The sequence below is a fragment of the Dermacentor andersoni genome, chromosome 4 (genome assembly GCF_023375885.2).
Source record: "Dermacentor andersoni chromosome 4, qqDerAnde1_hic_scaffold, whole genome shotgun sequence".
Lineage (NCBI taxonomy): Eukaryota > Metazoa > Arthropoda > Arachnida > Ixodida > Ixodidae > Dermacentor > Dermacentor andersoni.
In genome coordinates, this window is record NC_092817.1 from 28373843 (window position 1) to 28399483 (window position 25641).

Sequence of the window (25641 nt, forward strand, 5' to 3'; positions counted from 1 at the left end):
TTCCTTTATTTATTTGGTCCATGTTGCTGAGTCTTTCTTCGCAACTAATATTGCTCTGCGCTTCTCTAACTTCAAAAGAGGTTGAGCCCATGTGACCCTGTACTGCCTCTTTTGTGATATTGCCCTGGGTTCCCAACCCCAGTGTAGGGTAGCAAACTGGAGACTAATATCTGGTTAACCTCCTTGCATTTCCTCTTTATATCTATCTCTCTCTCTCTCTACCCTGCGCTCCCAAACCCACCCGGCCTACCGATCTTTGTTTGACTTCCAACCCCAAGAAGATATGCGATTTTAACCACAGAATGGTAGTTGCGAACGTTAGCGCTGCCACCATTGCTCCTTTACAAATGACATGCACCACCTCATGGTAAATTGGGCTCATAGTGTTCTGTTTCATTACTGCTGCATACCGCTTCCCTTATTGCTGCATACCGCTTTCACAGAAGCCGACGGCCGCCATCTGGTGGCAGTCGGAGGAGGCGGTCCTGGTGGCCCCGTACACCATCATACTTCTACTCGCCGTGCTCGGTAACGGCTTGGTCATCCTGACGCTGGCCATCAACCAGCGCATGCGCACCGTGACCAACCTCTTTCTTCTCAACCTGGCCGTTAGCGACCTGCTCCTCGGCGTGTTCTGCATGCCCTTCACCCTCGTGGGAGTCCTGCTCCGCGAGTTCGTCTTCGGACAGCTCATGTGCAAGCTCATACCTTACCTGCAGGGTGAGAGAAATGGCTTTGTCCAGCTCTAACCATCTTCCTATAGAATGAACCGCTTCCTCCTATGAGGCTATATATTGAGCTTAGTGATTAGTCTACATATAAAGAATACTTTCTAACTCATGGAATCCTGGAATGTCATGATTTGCAGTGCGTTCTCAGACCTCGTCCTGATGTGAATCAACATTCGCTTTTTTCCTAAAACTGCCAGCTTACAATATGGCGCCAGAACTGGTGCTCACACACATGCCTATAATCTCTGTGTCACCGTCAACTGTGCTACTTCATTCGAAAGCTAACAATGCATGGCTGCGAGCTTAAAAACCGCCTGACACGCGACGTTGTGCGGTTTCATGTGTCGTGCTTCCAACTCGAAGAGATCGCTCTGGAACTGTGAATGCGTGTATCGCCGAATCAATTAGCCGCTAATTTGCGCTATGTGGCGAGGTATTGCACTTGGGCTCCAGCATTGGATTTCGTTCTCGTCGAGCCTGATGGTACATTAGCTCCAGTGTTTTAGTTAAATTTCTATTTTAGTTAAATTATTTGTATTGCAAAAACGAAAGCTGATCTGAAAGTTATGGCAAGAATTGCTTTTTTTAATCTTCAGGCTTCTCGGGTCTTCCATAAAGGCTTTTGACATTCCATGTTACTGCAGAATAAGCGTTTCAGAGGACAATTATTATTTTAACGACGCATGCAGGGAATTAAAGAAAAGCTACTGCATTTTTCCGTCGCTGTGACGCCACAATATCTACATAGTATGTTACAAAATAACAGTGTTTCGTTTTGATATTGCTGGAAAGACTTTGTTACCAAAATCAAGACATCTCTGCTACATAAAGCTACTAATAAAAAAAAATTATATCCGTACCCCCCAAAGTACACCATACCTGAAAAAATCAAAAGCACCTTCGAATGTCTCTACCTCTATACACAGTCCTTTTTTTTCACAAGCGCAAATACATTTTGTACTGCACTCGCTAACTTGTCGCGCTCATGCGCAAGGTATAGGAGGCGCTGTCAGCATACTGAACCGATTTGCTTTTCACACTGCAAAATTGTCAGCTTTTCCTCCACACTCATTCGAGGGCTGTGTGCTCTGTGACGAGTTCTCCTTTCTTGGGGGTCGTTTCAGACATTTCAATTTGCTCTCTACATTTATGCATGCGCAGCGGTGTCGGTGTGCGTGTCCGACTGGACCCTGGTGGCGGTGTCGGTGGAACGCTACTACGCCATTTGCCAGCCCCTGCGCTCGCGAGCATGGCAGACGCCCCGTCACGCGCAGCGCACCGTGGCGGTGGTGTGGGCCGTCTCGCTTCTCCTCATGCTGCCCATCGCGCTGCTCAGCGAGCTCAGGCCAACCAGAGACTCTGGTGAGTGTATGTGTGTGTGCCTTCTCGGCGCAAGCTCGACCGAAGGCTCTCAGCGGCACATTCATTCTTGGGGAGTGCGGTACGAAGTCAAAAGACAACCATGATGCCAGCAGAACAACCCAAGCACCGGGATTGCTGTAGCGGTCAAACAAACTGTGCCATTGTACCTGAACGTTAGCATGTTGTCCTTACGAGTATAGGCGCTCGATTTCCTTCGATATCGCTGTCTGGCATGCACCTGCTATATTAGCGCAACAAAACTTTGATCCTTCCAAAAAGAGGCCGAACCGCCGGACGCGCCTGCACGCGCACGAACTATATCCCCCGCAGCGTCCGCAACCAGATATTGATATCGTGAGCTAGTGTAACATTGCTTGCCGTTACTTCTCTTGCAATCTAGCAAACTTGCAATGTGTTATGTACTTGCTCTATAGCGATTGCTTCCGTTCCCTTTCGCACAAAATTTTCTGGCAGCGTGCCTCAGAAGTCTAACACGCTGACAGGTCAACACTAGCTGCTGGCGCCTTGCTCAGGTTAAAGTTAAGCAGGGCACATTGCTAGCGTTAAATGACAATTGCCACCCATCGACAGCTTTCTTCCTTCAAAGCGCGGATTCACTTGCTCCGCGTCGTTCTACTGATGTGTTTCGACTCCGTAGGACGCAGCACATCTCAGTGTTGTAATCATATAGGAAAGTCTCCTCGGCTTTTAAATGCGTAAGTATTTCTAGGTTTAGCCAAGGAGAACACTGTCTGTCCGTGCCTCCTTCGCGTAAGATGATCGCTTTCAAGACAGAGCCAGCCAGCTGTGGAAGAAGACGACGACGATCGCGCGAGCAGTGGCTCGAGCGCGTCTCTGTGACCACGTGACGTGTGCAGTCAGGCCCGCACCAGAACATGCCAGAACTGTGGAGCAGTCGTGGCTTCGGATCGGAACGTCATCGGCGCACCTGGCTCAGCCACCTGCAGTAGTTCGCTTGCCTCATCAGTTCACGTTTCGCTGCCTACCGCAGCACTTTGTGTGGCCGCAGCGCTGTCGCATTATTGGTAATGGCGCCAAGACGGTCACCACCGCTTGGTGAAGAAGAACGGAAATGCAGGAATGCAGAGTATCAGCGTGAATACAGATTACGCCAGAAACAAATGAATGACGCTGCTCAGAGCGAGAAACAACAGCAACACACTGCCGAACGCAACAAACAAGAGAAACGACACCATGCCGACGCCACCCGAAACCAACGTTCCAGGGAAAGCTGCATATATTTCCTTCATTTCCTACATCTCCCTCATCATTTCACCCCACGTCCACATGCACGGCGGGCTGTCTATAACAAGAGTGAACATTGCTTCTACTCGCCTCTTCTACGTCGTCTCGTGCAGGTCGCACTTAACAGTTCGGTGTTGAAACCGCGCTTCTCCATTTTCCGATTCTTTCATGGTCTTTCTCGCAATTAGGCCAAAGACACCAGCACACGGCCACTCAATACCACGTCGCTACTATGAAATGCTTACGCATCATTCAGATACTTGGGGAAATCGTACGTAAAACATTTTTATTTTGCCTATATAACATCGCTATGGACAAAGGAAGTGCGGCTAAACACGCAGTGAAACTTGCCAATTTAATATGAAATAATTAAATGCCACATCATGCGAAAAACTGACATCGTCATCGGCGTGACCGAAAGATGGATGAATGGATGGAGGAAAAACTTTATTAGTGTCCTTTCGGGCGCGCACTACCGCGCAGCGGGCCGCTCCCACGTCGGGACAGAGAGGCCGAGCCTCTCCGCCGCGTCACGGGGCCGTTGGACAGCCCATAACTGTTCCTCGAGGTTGGGGCTGTGTAGGACCGCATCCCAGCGTGATGAAGTGTTGCTTTCATTGCCGCGTAACGCGGGACATCCCCAGAGCATGTGAGGTAAGTTCGCTAAGTTATTGCATAGTGCACATGTATTTGTTGTCTGAATTTCGGGGTACATCTTGTGAAGACGTAGGGGGTTTGGGTATGCCCCCGTCTGTAAAAGCCTTACCGAAAGATGGTACCAAAAAATTATGAGCCATTCCACTCTTCGATGGCGGTTGACCAGCCCAGCTTTTTCGCACACGGCACGGAGGTGACACATAACTTTGAACAAAGGTTCGAACTCGTTTATTGCCTTGATGGGTGGTCATCGTGACGAAAAGTACGCACACTCATTTATTGTCTTGATCGGCAGTCATTACTTAACTCGCAACTGCAATCACATTCTTTGATAATGTCAAATCGACGCACGTACGCCGCTGGGTGGTCGTCTGGGCCGGATCGCTGTGGCATCCCAAGGGATATGTCTGCAACACGGAACTCTTAAACCACTCCGTTTTCGGTACCGACACGTCCATATTGAAACCACCGACAACGACAACAGAGGTAGTCTCATCGCAGCTAGTTCACGCAAAGTGAGTAGTCATGAACTTTACGGGACTATGAGTTATTGCATTTTTTGCTTGCTTACAGGGGTATGAGCCGTTGATGATGACAGTTTTCAACACGCTCTTCTGCATGTTGTATGTGTGATAAGAAAGAATTTAAGGACTGTTCGCTTCACTTAGCAGATTGCTTCTAGCCTCTGCCTTACGGGGTTATACGAGCCATTGCATTTTTTGCTTGTTTACGGGAGCATGAATGCTTACGGGGGTATGAGCCATTGATGATGATAGTTTTGTTCACGGAGAACAAGAATGCATGGAACCCTAGCCATATACAGCTTCGCTGTAATATTGCCCATGGCGCAAAGAGTAGAAACACGTCAAAAAATGCTCCAGTTGATGTCAAATTACTCAGGAAGGTTCCTTGAAACAAAGTGGTTAATGACTTAGAAATGTAAATTTGGTACATATCGGTATGGGTGGGAATCGAGCCGGGGCCTCCCGACGCCACGGCGGCTCCATGGTTCTGACTGACTAAAGATGTGCCTAGTGCATTTGTCATCGCACACGTCACGTGGCAGCCATCTGGCGGATTAAAGGTGTAGCCCTGTGCGTGCGTCATTCGGCACGTGATGGCGCAATCAATTGGAAGAGGTGGCGGCCCCTCAAGAGTGTCTAAAATGAGTGTATAAAAAAAGCAATTTACGCAAGGGACTATAACGTTCTCGCATTCTCGCACGTAAGCAGTCTTAGGTGTCTCTGCCGAAATTTTTTATTCTGGTTTCTTTTCGTTAACGCAAATAGGTAAAATGCAGCTAGTATAAAAAAAACTAGCTGACTAGCTTAGATAGAAGAACACATTGTTCCAGCTTTTTACCCATTGGCTGTAAAGAAATTATAAATCTTATAGAAACCTTTTGTTTCATTATTTTCCTTTCTCTTCTTTCTTTGTCAACTGCATTCAAAGGCCTAGCTCCTGGTTTGATGTGTCTGTCAATTCCATCTTGCTCTAGAATGTATGTGATGAAATATCTTTATAAAATGGAATCATGACTTCTATATTATTCTCGTAGGCAGCCTTTATATGGATTAAAGTTTGAATAACGGCGCAAGGACAGCAGAGGGTACAGAAGAGAGAACAGAGCGCTAAAATATATATGAAATCATCGGCCTTTTGTGGGTCAGTAGTTTCGGGATGGGACCTGCTAAACACTTGCACGGAAGCAACAAGAAACATCCAGGCGTTTCATGGAGCTGCATCACTTCCCATAGCAAGTATCGTGCTGGAATATGATGATCAGAGAACGCGCAAGCAGAGCGCTTCGAGACGTTCATTAACTAGGTTGATCTCACCGAGAAAAGCTTCAGACTAGGCTCATGTGTCGCAAGAGGCGTCATATTGCATGGCATCATGGCGTGCATGCAGCGTGAGAAGCACCCCTAGAAATGCCGAGGACACCTAAGCACTTCTTATGAGTTGTGAATGGGAAAGCATTAATGTCCGATTGAACGCCGCTAAGCGTTCCTTCGAGTTACGAACTCCTCACGGTCAAACCAGCGCGTAGAGACGCTTCGCGCGTTTTGATTTGAAGCGCAGTTGGAACGCATGGCGAGAACTTGCGCATACAAGGAACGCACGGATAACAAATGCTTCCGAAAGCCAGTGTGACGAGGCGTCGCGATGATGCCCCCTCCCCTTACGCAACACTACTGTGGCAGCAGTGGGGGTATTTTGTAAGAGTCCGCCTAGTGGACTGTCCATTTCAACCGCCGCTGATTGTCTGGGGCCACTCCTCTCCTCCTCACTCGCACAACTCCATCCAATCAGCAGCGGCCGAAATGGACAGTCCACTAGGTGGACTCTTGCAGAATACCCCCCCCCCCCCCCCCCCGATGAACCTTCCGCCCACAATGCTCCGTCGAGGCGCGGTCGTGACGTGGCTCCGCAGCTAATGTGAATTCAGGTGCCGTTTTGCTGCTGCAGATGCCGGACGCCTGCTTTTTCGCTCAATGGGCCAGTTGACGGTTTCGCATCAGAATTGCACACGCGCAACGAGCTGGCATAACTGGGCCGGGTTGTTGCAACTGGGCCGGGTTGTTGCTATTGACGAATAGACTTGCTGTAAACGCTGTATTCGGGATCGAATCTACCGTACATGTAGGCACCTCACCATCGATAGCCAGACACTCAGGTATAATAGCTAGAGCATTAACTTCACAAAGTCGATGCTGAGATATGACAGTACAGTGGGTTCACAAAGTCTATAACGGGCTGCATGCAGCCACGGCAGAGCCAAACTATAATGCAAAAAGAAATAATTAAATTATAAGGTTTTACTTGCCAAAACTACGATCTGATCGTGAGGCACGCCGTAATGGGGCACTCCAAAATAATTTTGACCACCTGGAGTTTTTTAACGCGCATCTCAATCTAAATACACGGGCGTTTTTGCATTTCGCCGCCATCGGATTACGGCCGTCCTGGCCGGGATTTGATCCCGGGGCCTCGTATTTAGGAGTGCAACGCAAAAGCCACTAAGCAACCACGGTGGGCATCTCTAATGCAGCTTTCGCACGAAGTATCAGCGCCAATAGCAACAGCCTGGCCCAACGATGCAAGCACCTTGCGCGCGCACGATTTTCGGCTACGTTCTTGCGTGCGCGGAACATTATTACGTCTTTGCTCAAGAGACACTGGCTCTAGTATTATCTGCTTGCATATTGAGACTTCCGTTCTTCGAAAGTACTCTCCAAAAGATCAATGCTGAAAGGTGCATAAAATTACTTCTTCTGGGACAGCCGCACTCTCGCTATCTGCCTATTGTTCGCGCGTTCCTTCATGCAGATATTATGCGCTTCATCCGCAGATTCGAAAAGCGCTTTTCATTTTTTCGTCTCGCGTGCCACGGAACCTGCTTCTGTGACACTTCTTTCATACTAGGATATGAAAGCAAGGATCAAGGGGATAACGGCCATATTCACGTTCAGTAGAGCTTCGAGTTTGCAAAAAAATTGCGTCATTTTTTGCCAATAGAAACATTTCCTTGTATTTCCTTTATTCCGGATTCTACGGGGATCCTCGGGGAACTACGGGGATCCATCATTGGATAGACCATAGGTATTGCAAGCCGCCCATTCTGCTATGGATGATTCTAATATATCTCAGGATATTACGTTTTTACTAGCCCGACTTGCCCAGTGCGTTAGCTTTGGGTTCCTTTCCATTGATGTCGTTTAACGCGACAGCGTTGAGGGTCCTGCGTCGCAGAAGATCCGATGTCGGCGTAGGCGCCGGCGTCCGCGGCGGAGAGAATCATCTCCAACGACGGATATTCTATACGGGCTTGAAGTTGTTCACTCTAGACTCTAGTGGATCACTAAAGTTATTCATACCTTATCTTACGTTCTTCACGAAGTTATTCCTCGGAAATTTGAGAATGGCAGCCCACAAATAAATGCCTTGAAACAGAACACCGACAGCGCATGTCTTTTTTGTCAGATCTTTTCAGACTGAAATATCAAAAGGGCTCAACAATAACGGAGATCGGCCCGTGCAAAAGGGCGCGTTTCTACCAGAAAGCTCGCCTTTGGGCACAGATTTCACCGCCAGCGTTTCTCTGTAAACGTTGCGGTTACGTATAAGCTGCAGTTGCCCGTAAGCGTCAGAAGCAACCAGTGATATTTGAATGATATCACGTTCCACATTTAAAGCGAAGCCTAAGCATCCTCCAAGATGTCTTCTTTTCAGTAGTTTTTTCTTTTTTGGGGGGCCTTGGAACGAAAATGGAGGCGCAATCGGAGCCACAAATGCTCCGTTGTTATATTTATGCCAGTCAGGTCTTATAGGCATTCTTCGACCGTTTGTTTAGCCATCTGAGCTTGATTTGTTTTGTTATTCTTAATCCCCTCCCCTTTCTTTTTCTTCTCCGCCTTTTGTAAGCTCCAGTAAGAGCTCAAAGAGAGTGCTTCTTTTGTAAACTTTAAATTCCATGTCGGGTCGGTCGAATGCCAGAGCATGAGTACAATGTATATATATATATATATATATATATATATATATATATATATATATATATATATATATATATACACCCTACCTGCTGGAGTTAACCACGCCCAGCTACTTGCAGGATGCAACTGCTACATGTCGGGACACCTGGTAGAATACAGAGCAACCACAATGCAGAGTTTGCACGTATCGATGCTACGCGGAGCGCATGTCACATCGCGTGACAAATGGCTCGATACGATTCTAATTCTGATGATGGTGATTTATTGGCATTCCCTTTCAAACGTGGTGTTGACATAGTCAGATAGCTAGCTTAATTTAATCAGGTATACATGTTTTTTTTTTCATTCAAGCATTTTTGTATACATCTCCTTAATCTTCTTTTTCTTGCTTCCGCTGCAAGCTAGCAAGAGCTGGCGTGGTTCAGTGGTAGAGTAGCTGATGGCCGCGCTGCGGGGCTGGCTTATAGACTTCCCCGAAGAAAACGGCAACGTGGCCGCTCAGCGCACGTTTAACATTCCTAAAGAAGAGCAAACATCGATATTCGCAGTAACATGTAGGAAAACTGTGGCAGGCAGCCTAGGCAAAAAGGTGTTTTTGTGGGAGCCGTGCAGTATCCGCAGCATAAGGGCATGTGCACACTTGCGGACTTTGTGTCGGCTCGCTACCGGTGCTGTGCCGTTGCGAAATTTTCTACAGCGTAAGCTGTTATGCGCTCAATCCATTAGCCATTCCGGTTGGCGGTCTTGTCCACCGCCGCCGGTGTCCGTCGCAGCTATCGCCGGTAATGCGCCAAAAAAAGAAAAAAAACCTGTTCTTTTTATGCTGTGGATGCACTGCACGGCTCCCACGAAAATACATTTTACGTAGGCTGCATGCCAACAGTTTTCCTGTGTTGCTGCGAATATCGCACGCTTTCTTTCTTGCAGGAACGTCAAATGTGCGCCGAGTGGCCATGTTGCCGTTCTTTTCGGGGAAGTCTACAACTTTTGTCGTAAACGGCACTGGAAGCTGTCTCCGCGTTCCGCTACTCATCGCGCACCAGACATCTCCTCAGTCTCCACCCCTACCAGTCAATGTAACGGCTGGCTTCTTGATCACTGCCCCATAGCAGGTTAGCACAATTTGTGGAACAAGTAGTAAAGGCAGGGCGCAGAAGACCAGGACTCGAGAAGAAGAACACAAACGACAGGACCGGCGCCAGCCTGTTGTTTGTGTTCTTCTTCTCGAGTCCTGGTCTTCTGCGCCTTGCCTTAGCTACTTCAAGCATGAACCAACTAGCCCAAGCAAGAGTTTTACTTGTGGAACAAGCAAGCATGCATACAAGGTCGCGGCGCTCACTTTGATGGAGTGCTGCTGCTGCTGTAAATCAGTTCAGAGCCAAAAGAATCGCTGAAGTCTGCTGTTCCCGTCTTTTTTTTTTTTTTCATAGTATTCTGCTTTTAATTGAAGGGGTTGCACGCAACTATCAAATAGACGTTTTTGACCAGACCGGTACATCAGTAGTTTTCGCTAGCTATATACGAAACACTCCAGTATTATCAGTCGCCTGTTCACAGAGCTGACATAACAGCAATAGACCGCTTCTTGAACTCTGAGCGAAGTCTTCACAAAGCCAAACGATGGTACTTATTGTGCTATTTCAGGCTATGCGCCTGGTACACAAGTGAACTGAATCAAATAAAAACAGAGCTTTCACAATTCAATATCATGAAGTATGCACACGTAACATGCACAGAAGGCGAATGGGCGAATTTTCTATTCATTATCATCTCGGCCCCGAGCTTGTAGCCACCTTGTTGAAGTTAGGACAGTATCTAATATGATTTCAGAAGCTAAAAAAGAACGTTTATTCTGAGGATGACGTCACGGCTTTAGAGAAGTACTACTACGGCGACGACCGAAGGTGACGCCGAGGGCGATTGCAGTGAATGCAACGAGACAGTACATGAAGTTAAGCAGTCGTAGCGGTGCGAAATAAAAATGTTCATGCGCTGTTTTCGCTAAATATATAATAATACATAGTAACTGCTATGTTACCAAAACAACGCATGCATCCATTTAACTCTGCTTGTGTCCTTCCTCTGCCTATTCCGCTGTAGGCTAGATGTTTCTCGTGAGACAAATGACAGGAACTTTTCGTCGGCCATAATTTTGCCACGCAAACAAAGAATAGTATTCACAAGTTGCTGCTGTAGGTTAGCAATCTTCAAGTGAAAAGGTCCCGAATTTCATGTGTATGCTGATATAAAGAGTGCCCGGCATCTCGTGGCCATCACTGCGCACCAAAAGTTCCGCGTCCTTCATCGCTGTTCGACCTCCTTTGTGCAGCCAAGATGAAATGCCGAGAGGACTGGGGAGAAGCCCTGTACGAAAGACTGTTCACGCTCTTCCTGGACGTGCTGCTGCTGGTGCTGCCGCTCGTCGTCATGGTGGCCACGTACGCGCGCATCGCGGTCACCCTGCACTCGGCCATGCAGCAGCAGCAGACCACAGCGACCACTGGCTCACCGCTCAAAAACGGTGCGTACGGCCCTTTGACACGAGAGGCAACGATCCGTCAGTGTACGGCTGCACACGCAAGCATTATGCGAAGAACGAATTTCTCTAGACTTGCTTAGATATGCATTCTGAGCGGAGCCTCATCCGGGTACTGTTTCTAGCCTGAATTCGAGTGGTCCTTCGCGTGCCAAAGCTTACTATTTCAGCTATTCCATTATTTTACAGCCAAGCTACTCATACGACTATACGGTGGCGTAGTGGCTTCGGTGTCACGCTGCTAAGCCCGAAGGTGCGGGATCGAATCGCGGCCACGGCGGCGCCATTTCGATGGGGGTGAAACGTGCATGGTGCATTGAGTGCACGTTAAAGAACCCTGCAGGTGGTAAAAATTAATTCGGTGTCCCCCACTACGGCGTGCCTCATAATCATATCGTGGTTTTGGCATGTAAAACCACAGGAATTGATGCGACTATAATAAACGTTCGCAAATATTACGTGTCACTTCTCACGATTTCCTAAAAAAAACTACGAACCTCACGAAGCTTATATTTCGATAAAATATTGCGAATGATACGGGCAACCTGCAGGCAAACTTAAGTGGGTGTGCCATTTAGGGATTAAATGAAAATTGCTAAAATTCTTTTCGACCAGTTTAGAGGCGTCATATGAAACGCTTCAAAAAAGTACTTGCTTTCCTGGAAAGGCCAAAGACGGCAGAAAATTCCTATTTAAAAAAACTATTTTATGGGTGACTCAATTACTGAAGACTTGGCTGCACCCAAATTTTATGCATTGTACATGGAATGTATCTGCTTTTCCCTTGTCTCCTCGGTTAACTATGCGAATAACTGTGTTTATATTTCATTGAAGTATGAAAAATGATGAACGATAACTGTTTAACCTGCGTAGATTATTTATAGCCTTTGTAGAAAAAAAGTTATTTATTGAAGCATTGCAGAGTGTCACGCTGCCGCCAATCGCGATGTTTCACAGGGCCAGGAAACAACAGCACATGACACGAACTTCAAAATTAGTGAAAATTAGGGCAATGTTAAACAGACTGTGTGGCGAAAGTTCCATGTTTCTGGCTTGAACAGAAGCATTGGATGTAACCATGAAACCATAGTTATTTCGGTATTTCTGTGCGCGATACGAGGGTGTAGTTCGTTTTATTTATTTATTTATTTATTTATTTATTTATTTATTTATTTATTTATTTGTACATACTGCAGCGCAATAAGCGCTATTGCAGGAGTGGATTAACAGAGAGAAATTATACACAGAAAAATACCATACAACGATGAGGGTTATGTGCTAAGATCATTCATCTTGGATGGCAGATACAAAACTTCGGGATGAGCATGAGCGAATAATCCCAGATAAGGAATTCCAGTCTTCTATGGAGTGAGGGAAAAAAAGCTGAATTCAAACATATTAGTGCGTACAACGCACAGAACATCAAGTTCAAGTTGTGACGTCATCTGGTTGATGACTCTGGTGCGAGGTTAGTATAGTTGTCTTCAGAAAGTCTAACGGAAGAATTAACGATGCTGTGCAAGAAATGTAACGATGCTATGCGGTGACGTGAATAGAGCGAAGATAAATTCAAAGAAAGAAGTGGAGAAGAGGGTGAAAATCATGATCGTAAGGTGACATATAAATCTTACAGCTTTTTCTGAATTCCTCCTGCCCTGTTAATCTCACACTGCTTATAATGGTTCCAAACAACAGATGCGTAGGCAAGAACAGGACGGATTAGCAATTTATATAACAGTAGCTTAGAATGTGTTGGAGAGTATTCTCTGGTGTTCCTCGATAAAATATACAAGCTAACTTATTTATCCTTGACGAAATTACGAGCGAGGTTATTAGTAACGCGTACACACACAGTTCAAAGTGTTTGAATTAATTACAGTTTATGCAATAAATTACGCATGCTAGGGCTTCGGAGCATTATAGGTGTGTTTTACAAGCCGCGACAATGTTTGCCAGCTGTCGGTGCGTAACTATAGATGCCGCCAAAATTAAGTTCAAGGAAACTGGAGGGAACGCTATCGCAATTTTTCTACGAAGTTAAACTCATGGAAATAAAATACTGCATTTCTAAATAATTTCTTTTGGAAGTGCTCGAAAGTATCGGGCTGAGCTACGTTTCCCAACATCCTGAGAGAACTGTCTCTTACACGAAGCCTACATTTTTTAGAAGTCCGGAGAATACTAACTTCAATGTGTTCCGACATTTTCACCTTCACGGCCTAATTGAAGCGTTGCAAATATTTATTGAGTCGTCGTTCTTTTCGGCTGTTCTATGCATGGCATGACGTTCGCCTAGTGTCCTCAGTGAAATACACTAGACAGCTTCTTTATGCCTCGTGCAAGTAAAAGCCACGCAATGGGGGTTGCGAGTCAAAATTGAAAGTGGATGGGCTAATTGGCGCCTCGGAAATATTTACCCATGCAAGCGCTCTGAAGCGTTATGAGCGGTCTAAGGAGGGGCACAAAATTTAGCCTGTCGCCAGGCCAGAACTACAAATTTCACCAAGATCAAATTTAGCAAGCATGGGCGGAAGGCTGTGCCAAGTCTCTTTGCGACGTCAACTGCTTGTGGGTGAAATAGACCTTTTTGTAAAAACATATATATATTATTACAAAAGTGTCACATGGCTACAACAGATATCTTTCCCAATGTCCTGACATACCTGTAGATTGATATTTCACGGAAAGCGGGCTTATGGTAAGTGCATTTATTGTCACACTCATTCATTGCACAATTGGAAGGGTTGCACACAAACGCAGAACCGTTTCTTCTTCTTTTTTAACTCATTTTGTGAGTTATACTACGTTCGTAGTTGGTTTCTCCGGTGTATTCAATGAACTGAACAAGGCACCTTGTTTATATTTCGCGATAAGAAGAGGCACGTTATGGGTAATGTGTATGCAAGGTTCAAAGTCCATGGGCTGCTTACGGCCTTTGTAGTAAATTACGTATGCAAGTGATCCGGCGCTGTGGAAGTATATTTTATTTATTTGTGTCATTGCACTGGGATAACTGTGAACGTAATAGCGATCAAATTTAGTAAAAAATGAAAGAGAGAGGCGTTGAAGTGGGGTGTCACTATGGCCAATGCTCTGGCGTAGTAAATTTTGTGTGGAAATTCCTTACCAGTGTGGAAAAGCTTAATACCGCGGGCAATGTTTCAAACCATACAGTCATGCACAGGCAACGTTTTCAAGTAGGGTTGATCCAGAAATAAGGTTCCCGAGAGCTCCAGCCACACGGGAAGGTACGAGGCGAAATTCGGCAATACTGCTGCGCGCAGCTCTCATACCACTTTCGATTCCTCCCGGCCACAGTTCGCTGCGCCGCTCATTCTTGGCTCAGCAGCCGTCCGATATGGAGGTTCTCATTGTTGATCTCCCCAAGTGCGAGATTCTTTCCGTAATTCGCTTTTTGCACGCCAAAGGGACTCCACTCGTGGATATTTATCGTCAGTTGACAGAGGTGTATGGCGACAAGCGTATGTCCGTTCAACACGTCCGAGCGTGGTGCAGGGAGTTTAGTGCCGGTCGGAAGGAAGTCCACACTGAAGAACGGAGTGGAAGACCGTCAGTTTCGGAAGCGGTTATTGAGATTGTCCAAAGCGAAGTGCGTCAGAACAGGAAGATCACCGTCCGTGAACTTGTTGCTCAGGTTCCTGGGAGTTCTTACGGTACAGTGGAAAGAGCTTTGACTGAAAAATTGCCGTATCAAAACTGTTGTGCTTGATGGGTACCACGGCTATTGACATCAAACCACAAGGAGAAACGCTGTGACTGTGCTCGCCAGTTTCTTCAAAAGTGTCAAGACGATAAGGAAGGATTGTTCCGCTGCATTCTTATGGGAGACGAAACGTGGGTGTTTCATTTCACTCCCGAAACGAAACAAAAATCCAAACAGCGGCGGCGCCCAGACTCACCAGTCGCAAAGAAGTTCAAACTGATTCTGCTGGCAAAGTCATGGCCGGTGTTTTTCGGAATCATAAGGGGATACTGCTGGTCAATTTCGTGGAACGTGGTACAACAATCAACTCAGACAGTTATTGTGCGACACTAAGAAAACTCAGGCGAGGTATCCAGAACCGCCGGCGAGGACGACTGGTAGCCGGTGTAACGTTGCTTTTCGACAACGCCCGACCTCATGTCTCCCGTCGAACCCAAGGACTTTTGACAAACTTTGCGTGGACTGTCATGCCCCACACACCGTACAGTCCAGACCTCGCGCCTAGTGATTATCACTTGTTTCCCAAGTTAAAAAAACATTTGAGTGGCCAACGCTTCCGGAGTGACGATGAAGTCAAAGAACAGGTGAAACGCTTCCTCAACGGGTTGGCGGCGGAGTTCTACAACATTGGGATGCAGTAATTCGAGCACGGTCTACAAAAATACGTAGAGAAAGATGGTAATTATGCAGAAAAATAGGGCAAAGTTCAATCTTTTCAATAATGTAAATTTCTTTGAGAATAAACAATGTTGTTCATTTCTAAAATTTATGGGAACCTTTCTTCTGGATCAACCCTCGTATGGGATTAAATTACAAATAACAGACTCTTACACAACTGCTCGAAATAAACATCTTCCCTAGAAATTAAGTTGTGATTCTGCAAGATCACACAAGTCTGCTTTGATTTGTTTTATTGTTCGTTTCATGTTTCCTCAATGTCAGAGCTGTTGCTTCTTTCAGCGTGGATAATTAGCGTGCTGTGACTTGCTACAAGTAATTGATTTGGGATTTCTGGCGAGCTGGAAACAGAGTTCAGTGTCTATCAAGGTCTTTCATGCGCTCGTCGCTTGCACCTGTAGAATCGCCGTTTCTTGCAAAAAAAAATTAATACAAAAATGTTGAAGTACATTAATTGATTCGCTGGTAGTTGCTGCCAGTCGCACCTGTAGGATCAAGTGAATGTGCAAGCTGTATGATGTCTGATACCGCATTTATGTTGTTTGTTTTACATAAATGCACCGACCACTAACCTTATGTACTGTATACCTAAAGAAGCTCAACACAGTGGAATTTCATAAAAACTGAAGATATAGTGACATTCCAGCTGAATATATTTCTTGCTTACGCCTTTAAATTCTGACTGTCCTTACTTTGCTTGTGTAAAAGAGAATTGGGCCATAAGCTTTCTTCTGCAAAAAGTGAGAAGAACGAAAAGCAATGAGCAAAGACAATTAACGTTCTTGAAAAATGGCAAGCAGGTAGATATTGCTGCAGCTGCGTTCATTTGCTGGATGCACGTGATCTGACCGAATCAATTCCCACGGAACTAAATCTCGCATAGACAGTCGTTCTATAGGTGGCGTTCTATAGGACAGCACCAGTTCGCCGCTTTATTGCGTCTGTATACCATTGCAACGATAACTGTCGCACAAGCTAGTGCTTGCGACAGAACACCAGCACTGAACACCGCGGCTTGCGCAGGCTCGCCGTTCGCGGCCGTGCACCCGTCTCAGCCCGAGCCGGGCACGTCGCTGCGACTGCATCGGGGCGCCACCATACGATGGCACCCGCGGGACCCGGACCGGTCGCTGGCCACCAAGCAGCGCATCATACGGATGCTATTCGTGGTGGTGGTCGAGTTCTTCGTCTGCTGGACGCCGCTGTACGTGCTCAACACGGTGTCGCTGTTCCAGCCGGAAGCCGTGTACTACGGGCTCGGCTATCGAGGCATCTGCTTCCTGCAGCTGCTGGCGTACGCCTCCTCCTGCTGCAATCCCATCACATACTGCTTCATGAACAGAACCTTTCGCGTCAGTTTCCTCGCGCTGTGTCGTCGAAGTTGTTCGCAGCGCAAGCAGGGTCCGGGCAATGTGCGCAGTTTGGAAAAGCAGGATTTTGTGTACGTTCTGGGTCGCGAAGTGACGTAATTGCCGCCATTTTTCTCGACGATCCAAAGTACGAAGAAAGTAACTTTGTCGCACAGAGGAACAAAATCTTCGGTAATGAACAAGCGCGCACAATTGATAAGAAGATAGTGGGGGGGGGGGGGGGGGGGGCGAGATCTGCGTTGTAAAGGCGGTTTGCATGGAAGATTCGTTGCGGTACTTCTGTTCCAATCAAGTGCAGCACGAACGAGATCGTCATGTAAATTTTCTCCTTCCCTTCATATAACTTCACATGGAAGCATAATAAATGCCTCATTCAGCCATTCATTCAGCGTGATGACGATGGTATTAAACTTCTGGAAGATCTAAGTTTGTCAGTGTCATGTTTGGGAAGGCTTACATTTATTACCACACATGATGTTTATTCGCAAAGGAGGGGATCTGCGAATCGTCCTCAACAGAGAGCGAACGAATGAGTGAGTGAGTGAGTGAGTGAGTGAGTGAGTGAGTGAGTGAGTGAGTGAGTGAGTGAGTGAGTGAGTGAGTGAGTGAAGTTGATTTGCAGTTTTACCTCCTTACTTTTACCTTCTTACTTAGAGTTGGTTTGCAATTTTACCTTCTTACTAACGGCGCAATCCCAATGCGAGTATTATTTTCTGTCAGCCGAGCTCCTCGTCGCCGCCGTTGGTGATGTTACAGCGGCCAAGGTTGTCCGCAGAGAAAGTTCTTGGCAGCTAGCAGCACGAGTTCACTGTAAAGAACAACGATATTGAGTGTATACACTTCCGCGTAAGAAACCAACGTACGTTTGCATTTCCGTTAATCAAAGCACGAGAGGGTTTAAACAAGGAGGAAAATGTTCCTTAAGAGCACATTAAATCCAACACACGAAAACAAAACTGCTTGCCATTATACTGTGTAAAACCATATACCAGAGCCCGCAGAAATAATCGGCACGCCAAACCCGAGAATAAAAGTTCGTTGCGGACAGGGCTAGCCAGCGCTGTGGAATGACAACGTGCTCCCGTTTATGGTATTGTGAATCTGTAGAGCATGCGTAGGTTCATCGGCGTAAGCAACACCACAAGGACTCATAAGGATGCAAACCGAACTCAACAAGGTTTCGCAAAAACCACCTTTGTCAGGCAGGGTGTTTATTAACGCGATAGCGTCAAGGGCTCCCATGGCGCAGAAAATTTGCCTTGTGAGCAAATTTCATTCCGAACCGCGCCTGTCAAACCACGCAGGCCCTCCGTGTAGCGCAGAGCCGTTACCGAACTAACTGCATTTCTCAAAGTAAATTGCGTCAGAAAAATTTTAAAGTATGGCTAACACACAACCTCCAGACATGATAGCGTCGGATTGGAATTTGAATATGCGAGAAAACATAATTCTGTTACTCGGGAACTCAAACACAAACCCTTTTTCCAGCGTTTCTACCATCCACAGAGCGACGCGCCCGGTTCCTTGCATCACCATCCAGACGGCGCTCGCCTCCGCCTACCCGCGGCCCACGCAAGAGGCCGCGTTTCTACCAGAAAGCTTGCCTTCGTGCAAAGGAACGCTGCGAGCGCGGAGCGAGCGGACGCGCCCCACATCGGCTCCGGCAATTTTCCTCCGTTTTACCGAAAATTCCAAGGGACCCCGTGAAATTTTGCCTCTACTAGACGAATAACAACACCCGGTGCCCGAAGATACCGCTCTGGAGCAGGTGGGCCATTTTTTGGGCCTTTTAGGCCCATTTTTGTCTCCGCCACTTCAGCCAGCTGAGCCTAACGCCCCAGACTCGATCTCCATCGTTCTCCGCGACTGCCATGGCGGCCTCTGCTTGGCGCGGGTACGATCCCGAAGCCCCGTCTTCGCTTGAAACTTCCACTCCGACAGAGGAGATAGTGGATGAAGGCCTTTTCTCGTTGGTGGCACTTCGTAAACGCCAGCAACGCTCGAACACTTCGGCGGTCAACGGACGCTCCATGAGTTCCGGCGTTTCTGTGCCTACGAATCCTGAAAAGTCCAACCCTCAGCTCTCGCAAGCAGCGGGATCGAAGAAATGGTGGCCCACCGCTATGCCTCGACTCCGCAAAGAAGATTTCACGTTTGTCATCAAGCCCAGAGTGACGATCTCCCTGAAGACAGCCCTGCAGAACGGTGAGCTTGGTGCTTTGCTCTCTGCCTATGTAAATCCATCTTCGGTGGACACTCTTAGTGTCCGGCCCATCTGGGACCAGAATATTGTCATTGCCACAACTCAAGACGTCAATGTGGCGAACGCGCTCGCTCGTGAATTTACACTCAATGCTTCGAAAGGCCCCATCCCGGTGGTCGGACACACCAAAGTCAACGGTGAAGTCTGCAGGGGGATTATTACGGTCCATGAGCAAAAAACTTCTACCACCCTGAAATCTAAAGTCCAGTGGCGCGGAGGAGAGATAGCCTTCATCCGCAAGCTGGGGAAGTCGACGATTGCCCTGCTCACCTTCGTGGGACACAGAGTACCGCGTTACGTGCACTATAACAGTGTGGTGACTGTGGTGCGCGAATATAAGCGGACTATTCCCGCGTGTTTCCGATGCGGCACCATCGGTCACCGTCCTGACTTATGCCCGAATCCTCAGGACAATCGCTGTGGACACTGCGGCGAAATGGTCGCAGTCCTCGAAGACGGCAACATGGCGCCCCACGAGTGCACTCCTTCCTGCATCATGTGCGGTGGGGCTCACCTTACGGGCTCGCTAGACTGCAAAGCCAAATTTCGACGGCTGCAACAACCGGGCAGGCCGACCGGTCAACGAACCCAACCTCGGACTGCAGGGCTCTCGGGTTCTGACACCACTTCAAAAGCTCCCACGACTAGCAACAAGAGGACGAAAGGCACAACCGGACCAACGCCACCGGCGGGCACCTGGCCTGGATGTGCCTCCAAGTCACCTCGGTCAACTAACCCGAAAGCGTCACGGGATACAGGCGTCCCTACATTCCAAGACGGGGACTTTCCGGCTCTCGAAGGCACACCAAAGAATACGTCTCAGCCCAAGGTAGGCAGCCGAGACGGGCCTCCTTCTCCTCCCCGCACTCCCCTACCTTCTCCCCCACAAAAGATTCCTTCTCATCCCCCCCCCCCCCCTTAATTCTGACGTCGCAGACCTCCGCCGCGAGCTCGAGACTCTCCGGGCACAAAATGCTCAACTTAACGCGAAAATTCACGCGCTAGAAACGGCTCGGTCCTCCCCGCCCCCTGCCCATGTAGCTCCGGAACCGATGCAAGCGGTGCAGGCGGACCTGACACCCTCTAGCTCTGACGTGCGTTTCACCACCCTCGAAAACGCCCTTGCCGAATTAACGGCTCAGATATAAAATTTTGGCCAAATTCAAGACAGCCTTCTCAAGGCGGTCACAGGTACGGTTACGGCCGCTGTGACGGCCAACATTAAGACGTGGCTAGAGTAAAACCCCCGGATTTTCCGCCGAACGGGACCGCTCAAAGACGCGAACCGCCCATCAAAATTCACCCGACCCATCGATCTAACCGAACTCTCCGAGGAGCCAGAATCGCTCCAGCTGCAGGTGACGGAACCTGGGCCGGCTCTCCAAGGCGATCTCCCTTCAAATCAACATGGCTGCGTCCCCCCCCAACCAACTCCCTAGAGGGCGGCGCCCCCCACAAAGACAGCAAGCTCTCTCTTGTACAGTAGAACTGTCGGGGTTTCAAAGACAGGACGAAACGCGCCCACTTAAGGGCGTACATTGAAAATCTCGAATACCCCGCCGCAGTACTTGCACTGCAAGAAACCGGGGCTGCGGTTAAGCTCTCGGGCTATAACGCTTTTCAGCGAGACCCGTCCACCTGTCTCCTAGTCCATAAAGGCTGCACAGCGCAGGAGGTTGATCTCGACCTAAATCTGGAATATTCGTACGTGATGGTTTCTGTCCTCCCCCTGCGGTGAACAGATAGCCCCGTACACATACTTAATATATACTGCCCCCCGAAACTAGAAAACGTTACTTTTTCTAACATCTTTAGCGCAGCGCTGAGGATCGCGGGTCGCGATCCCCTGATGATAGTGGGCGATATTAACACCCCCTGTCCCTTGTGGGGCTATCGCAAGGAAGAGCCGCGTGGTCGTAAGTTGGCGGGACTTATATCTACGCTGGGCATCACTCTTCTAACCGACCCGGTCCACCCAACACGTGTAGGGAATTCTGTCACTCGGGACACCTGCCCCGACCTTACCCTCACGAAACACATCCGACACGCAGACTGTATCAACACCGAGGAGACCCTCGATAGCGACCACTGCATACTGAACACTATCATTTACAATCGGCCCTTACATCGTCCCTTGCACAAGCGAAACTTCCCTACTGGAATGCTTTCCGCCAGGCCCTCCCAGTAACTTCTCTCTTGGAACAAGGCTACTCCACTTGGGCGCACGGACTCATGCAAACACTCCGTTCACACGAAAAGCACATAAAGTTTACGGAACGTGCACCGGACGTGGATAACCACCTGATGCACCTCTGGGAAGCTCGCCGCAGCTTAACCAAACGATGGCGACGGCAGAAACACAATCGTAAACTCCGCGCTCGTATCTCTGACCTTACTCAGCAAGCAGCCGAGTACGCTGCCCAGCTCGCCGACACTAACTGGGTAACAGCGCAGATGTAACAGCGCAGCAAAACAGATGTCGAGCCGCAACACTTGGTGGCTCTTCAGGAGTCTCATAGACCCTACACAAACACGATCGGAAACCAACAAACACCTCACTCGCGCACTACACAACTTTCAAGGAAACACGGAGCAGCTAGCGAACGCTTTGCGCTCACAATACCTCAATCAGGATCGAGACCCGCGAGGGATGGATTATTCGTATGCAGGCTGCGATAATCCGGAAATGGATCAGCCTTTCCAGCTTCACGACCTTCGCGCGGCTCTTGCACGAATTCGCAGGGGGACGGCGCCCGGGAGGGATAAGGTAACAGTCAAACTATTGGCAAACCTTCCAGATCAGGCATACGAAACCCTACTAGAATACATCAACGCCATTTGGACGGGGGACACTTCGTTGCCAGCCGATTGGAAGACATCGTTGGTAACTTTTATCCCGAAGGCGGGGAAATCTGTAAACATAGACAACCTCCGGCCCCTCTCCCTCACTTCATGTGTAGGGAAACTCGTGGAAACGATGGTCCGCGACCGCCTCTCGGAATATCTCGAGAGCAAGGACACCTTCGCCGACACCATGTTCGGCTTTCGACCTCATAAGTCGGCACAAGACATCCTTTTGCAGCTTCATCACGAGATCCTCGAACCCACAGAACACTCGGATAACGACAAGATAGTCCTGGCACTCGATCTCAGGGGTGCCTTTGATAATGTTAAGCACGCCGTCATACTAAGGCACCTTAGCGAGACCAACTGCGGCGCTCGTACATTCAATTATATAAAACATTTCTTAACGGACCGCTTGGCCTATATACGCCTACAAGAGACCGAGTACGGCCCATTTGTGATGAGAACACGGGGCACACCACAAGGCGCTGTGTTGTCCCCGCTTCTTTTTAACGTTGCCATGGCACACCTCCCGGCACAGCTGGCGGGTGTCGATGGTGTTCAGCATGCGCTGTACGCCGACGACATCACCATCTGGGTCACTACGGGAAACATAGGAGAGATGGAGGAATGCCTGCAAGCAGCGGCGAGCATAGTAGACCACTATGCCACGTACTGCGACCTCCAATGCTCCCCGTCCAAGTCTCAATTTGTACATATTCGAACTTCCCCGAAATGCAAAATCTCAGTTCAGCTTTGTCTCGCCAGTGGCCCCATCCGAGAAGTAGAGGAGATTCGAATACTCGGTCTCTTCATTAATCAACACCGCAAGGCAGGCACAACTCTTGCCAAACTCCGCAAGGTCGGCGACCAGGTGGGCCGGATGGTTCGCCACGTTTCCAACAAGCGAGGAGGGTTGCGAAGTAAGGATGCGTTGCGGCTCGCACATGCCTTCGTAACTAGTAGAGTATTGTACTCGACCCCACACCTACGCTTACGGAAACATGACGAAGATTGCTTGGAGGTAGTACTCCGCAAAATGCTCAAGAGAGCCCTCGACCTCCCGATCTCCACTTCCAACGCGCGTCTTCTCGCGTTAGGGATGGTAAACACCTATCGGGAACTTCACGAGGCGCATCTCGTTAACCAATACATGCGTCTCGCCCAGACCGTGTCCGGTCGCCGCCTCTTAGACCGGTTACATATTAAACATGACCACCATATGATGGAAAGGGTTCGAGTGCCCGAACTGTGGAGAAGCGCCCTCTACGTTCGACCCCTTCCAACTAAGATGAACAAGGAGGACCATAATGGCCGGCGCCAGGCGCGGGCGGATGCCCTGCACCGCCACTATGGCGCTAAGAAACACGTCTTCTACGTCGATATTGCAGGCCCCAACCACTCCAGGGGGGATGGTACACGGCTGCAATCATACACGAGGAAAGACAAGTGGACGGCCTCTCGTTCAAAGCACCCAGCATGCGGAGGAGGTGGCGATCGCCCTCGCAGTCTCCCATCCCGACTCTAAATTCATCCTCACAGATTCCCGTGGAGCCTGTCGCAACTTTCGATTGGGATGGATCACTCCTCTCGCCGACAAAATTCTTCGCCGCTGTATTCGCGACTGCGATCCAACTCATCGCTCAATAATATGGGTCCCCGGCCACCAAGGCATGCCAGGTAACGAAGCCGCCCATGAGGCAGCCCGCGCACTCCCTTACCGGGCGCCAGGCATCACTTGGGAGGACCTTGACCCAGATCACAGCCCTCTTCTTTCTTTTAAAGACATTACTGAGCACTATCGTGCTGAACACCGCCGTTACCCGGTTCCTATGAAGAGACTGGGTAAAGCTGGCGAACGAACTCTCCTTAGGCTCTTTACAAACACCCTGCTGTGCCCGGCGGTTCTCAAGCACTTTGACCCTTTTTTTGACGGCCGCTGCTCTTTCTGTGGGGAGGTGGCCGACACCTTCCACATGGTTTGGGCATGCAGGCAAAATCCTTCTCTCCCCCCATCACCCCTTCCCCTTCCCGAGAGGACTGGGAGGCGGCCCTACTCGGCTGCCAGGAACTATCGGCCCAACAAGCCCTAGTTCGGCGGACCTACGGTGATGGTGATGATGGTTCAGTCGACGTACGCGAAAGAATCCCGGGATCCCAGCCATATATAGTTTCGATGTAAAAAGCGTAACAAAGGAAGTCGCAAATAACGTGACGAATTGTTTACAGCCTGTCGGCTGCCTCTCTTTCGGGGCTGCTTCATGGAATCACGAAAATTTTCTCTCTCTCCCCTTGTCTCTCTCTCCTTTTCTTCTGCTATGTTAATGTTTCACTAATTTGTGATTACTACTAAGGTAACTGCACAGAGGCAGATGATCTATTAACCTTGGTTGTTTAAACCACGTACTTTAAGCTTCCAGCGTCAAAAAATTGCAGCTTTGTTAAGTTATACGTTCGCGTTATTTACGTGACTGCGACGAGCGGCACACCACACTGCCACATCGCGTCGCATCCATGTAAAATGGCGGTAATGCATTGGGAAGGCGCATTCCACTGATACGGCGGGAGAGGCTAGTTCGAGACGGGGTAAGTCGTCTCACGCAGTGCATGTAAACGCTGGCGTATCGAATCGCGGTATAGAAGAAAAGTCAGAGAGCTTCCGCAGTATGCTCTCATGCACTGTCCGGCGAAGTGCAAACCCCTGGAAACAGGTTCTGGCTTTCTTTTTTAAGGACGAAGTGGAATGCGCAGCATGTAAACTGCGCTAAAAAATGTGATACTGTGATGCACTGCTCTGTGACGTAAACACTGCAATTGCTCTGTCCAAAGACTTTTCACGCCTATAACGTATTGAGCTCGGAAAAAAATCTTGTAATGACATCCTCTCTCCTTACCCTCCTCCCTCCCCCCATGAATGAGCGTTTCATATCATGTCATATATGAAATGTTTTACTGTGACATCAGTTAAAGGCTCCAAACTGACTGTTTGTCCGTCCGTCCGTCCGTCTGTACGTCCATTCCATTGACCAACGATGACCGCTGTCGTCATCGAGGTGTTTTGTCGTCGTCAATTCGACTCGTCATTTCCACCTTTCTAGAGCGAAAAAAAAAAGTACAGCCGCCCGTCATTCGATCCTCGGCGGAGATAAACAAAACTTGGACCCAAACGAACACGACTAGAATTTGAACACACATATTACAATAACTGAAATTTGGGCGGGTTTGTATGTAAGGATAATTGCCTTAACAGGACAAGAAAGACAACGACGCTGGCGAAAACGACAGGAGAAGTGCTGAGTCTATGTCACTGCACCAATGTTCATTTAGGAGTTGAGCAACTTGGTCACTGCGCTACAGCGCATTTGTTTTACTTATTACCTGTTCAGCCCCATAATATCCCACAAAACACTACACCCATGCAAAAGGTTATGTTTGCATCAATGTTGCCGAAAGATATCCAGGACATCCAGAAAAGCCACTCAGTCGACTGGTTCAGCTTGTTCCTTAAGCATATCTCTGACATCCCTTTTTTTTTCATTTGCTTACGGGGGTTTCGACGGGAAGTTAGGGCGTAGGCTCCTTTCCCAAGCGTATCACCTTTGAAGAAAGCCAAACGCCAGGCTGGGGTGCACTTGTGCTCATTTGAGAGCCAGTGGGTGCCTGACGGCGGCGGGAATCGAAGCCACAACCTCCCGCAGCCGAGGCGGGTGCCTA

At 48.5% G+C, this 25641-nt stretch overlaps 1 protein-coding gene across 1 annotated transcript in view; it reads left to right on the plus strand.

Moving 5' to 3' along the window:
* The window catches only part of LOC126536617 (gastrin/cholecystokinin type B receptor-like), a 34895-nt gene extending 17856 nt beyond the window's left edge, over positions 1-17039 (plus strand). Inside the window, exons 3-6 of the mRNA XM_055073536.1 lie at positions 444-720; positions 1893-2093; positions 10842-11033; positions 16474-17039. Of these exons, the coding sequence (XP_054929511.1) occupies positions 444-720; positions 1893-2093; positions 10842-11033; positions 16474-16919 (1116 nt within the window). The 3' untranslated portion in view covers positions 16920-17039. The remainder of the gene's footprint in view (positions 1-443; positions 721-1892; positions 2094-10841; positions 11034-16473) is intronic.
* Positions 17040-25641: the final 8602 nt, after the last annotated feature.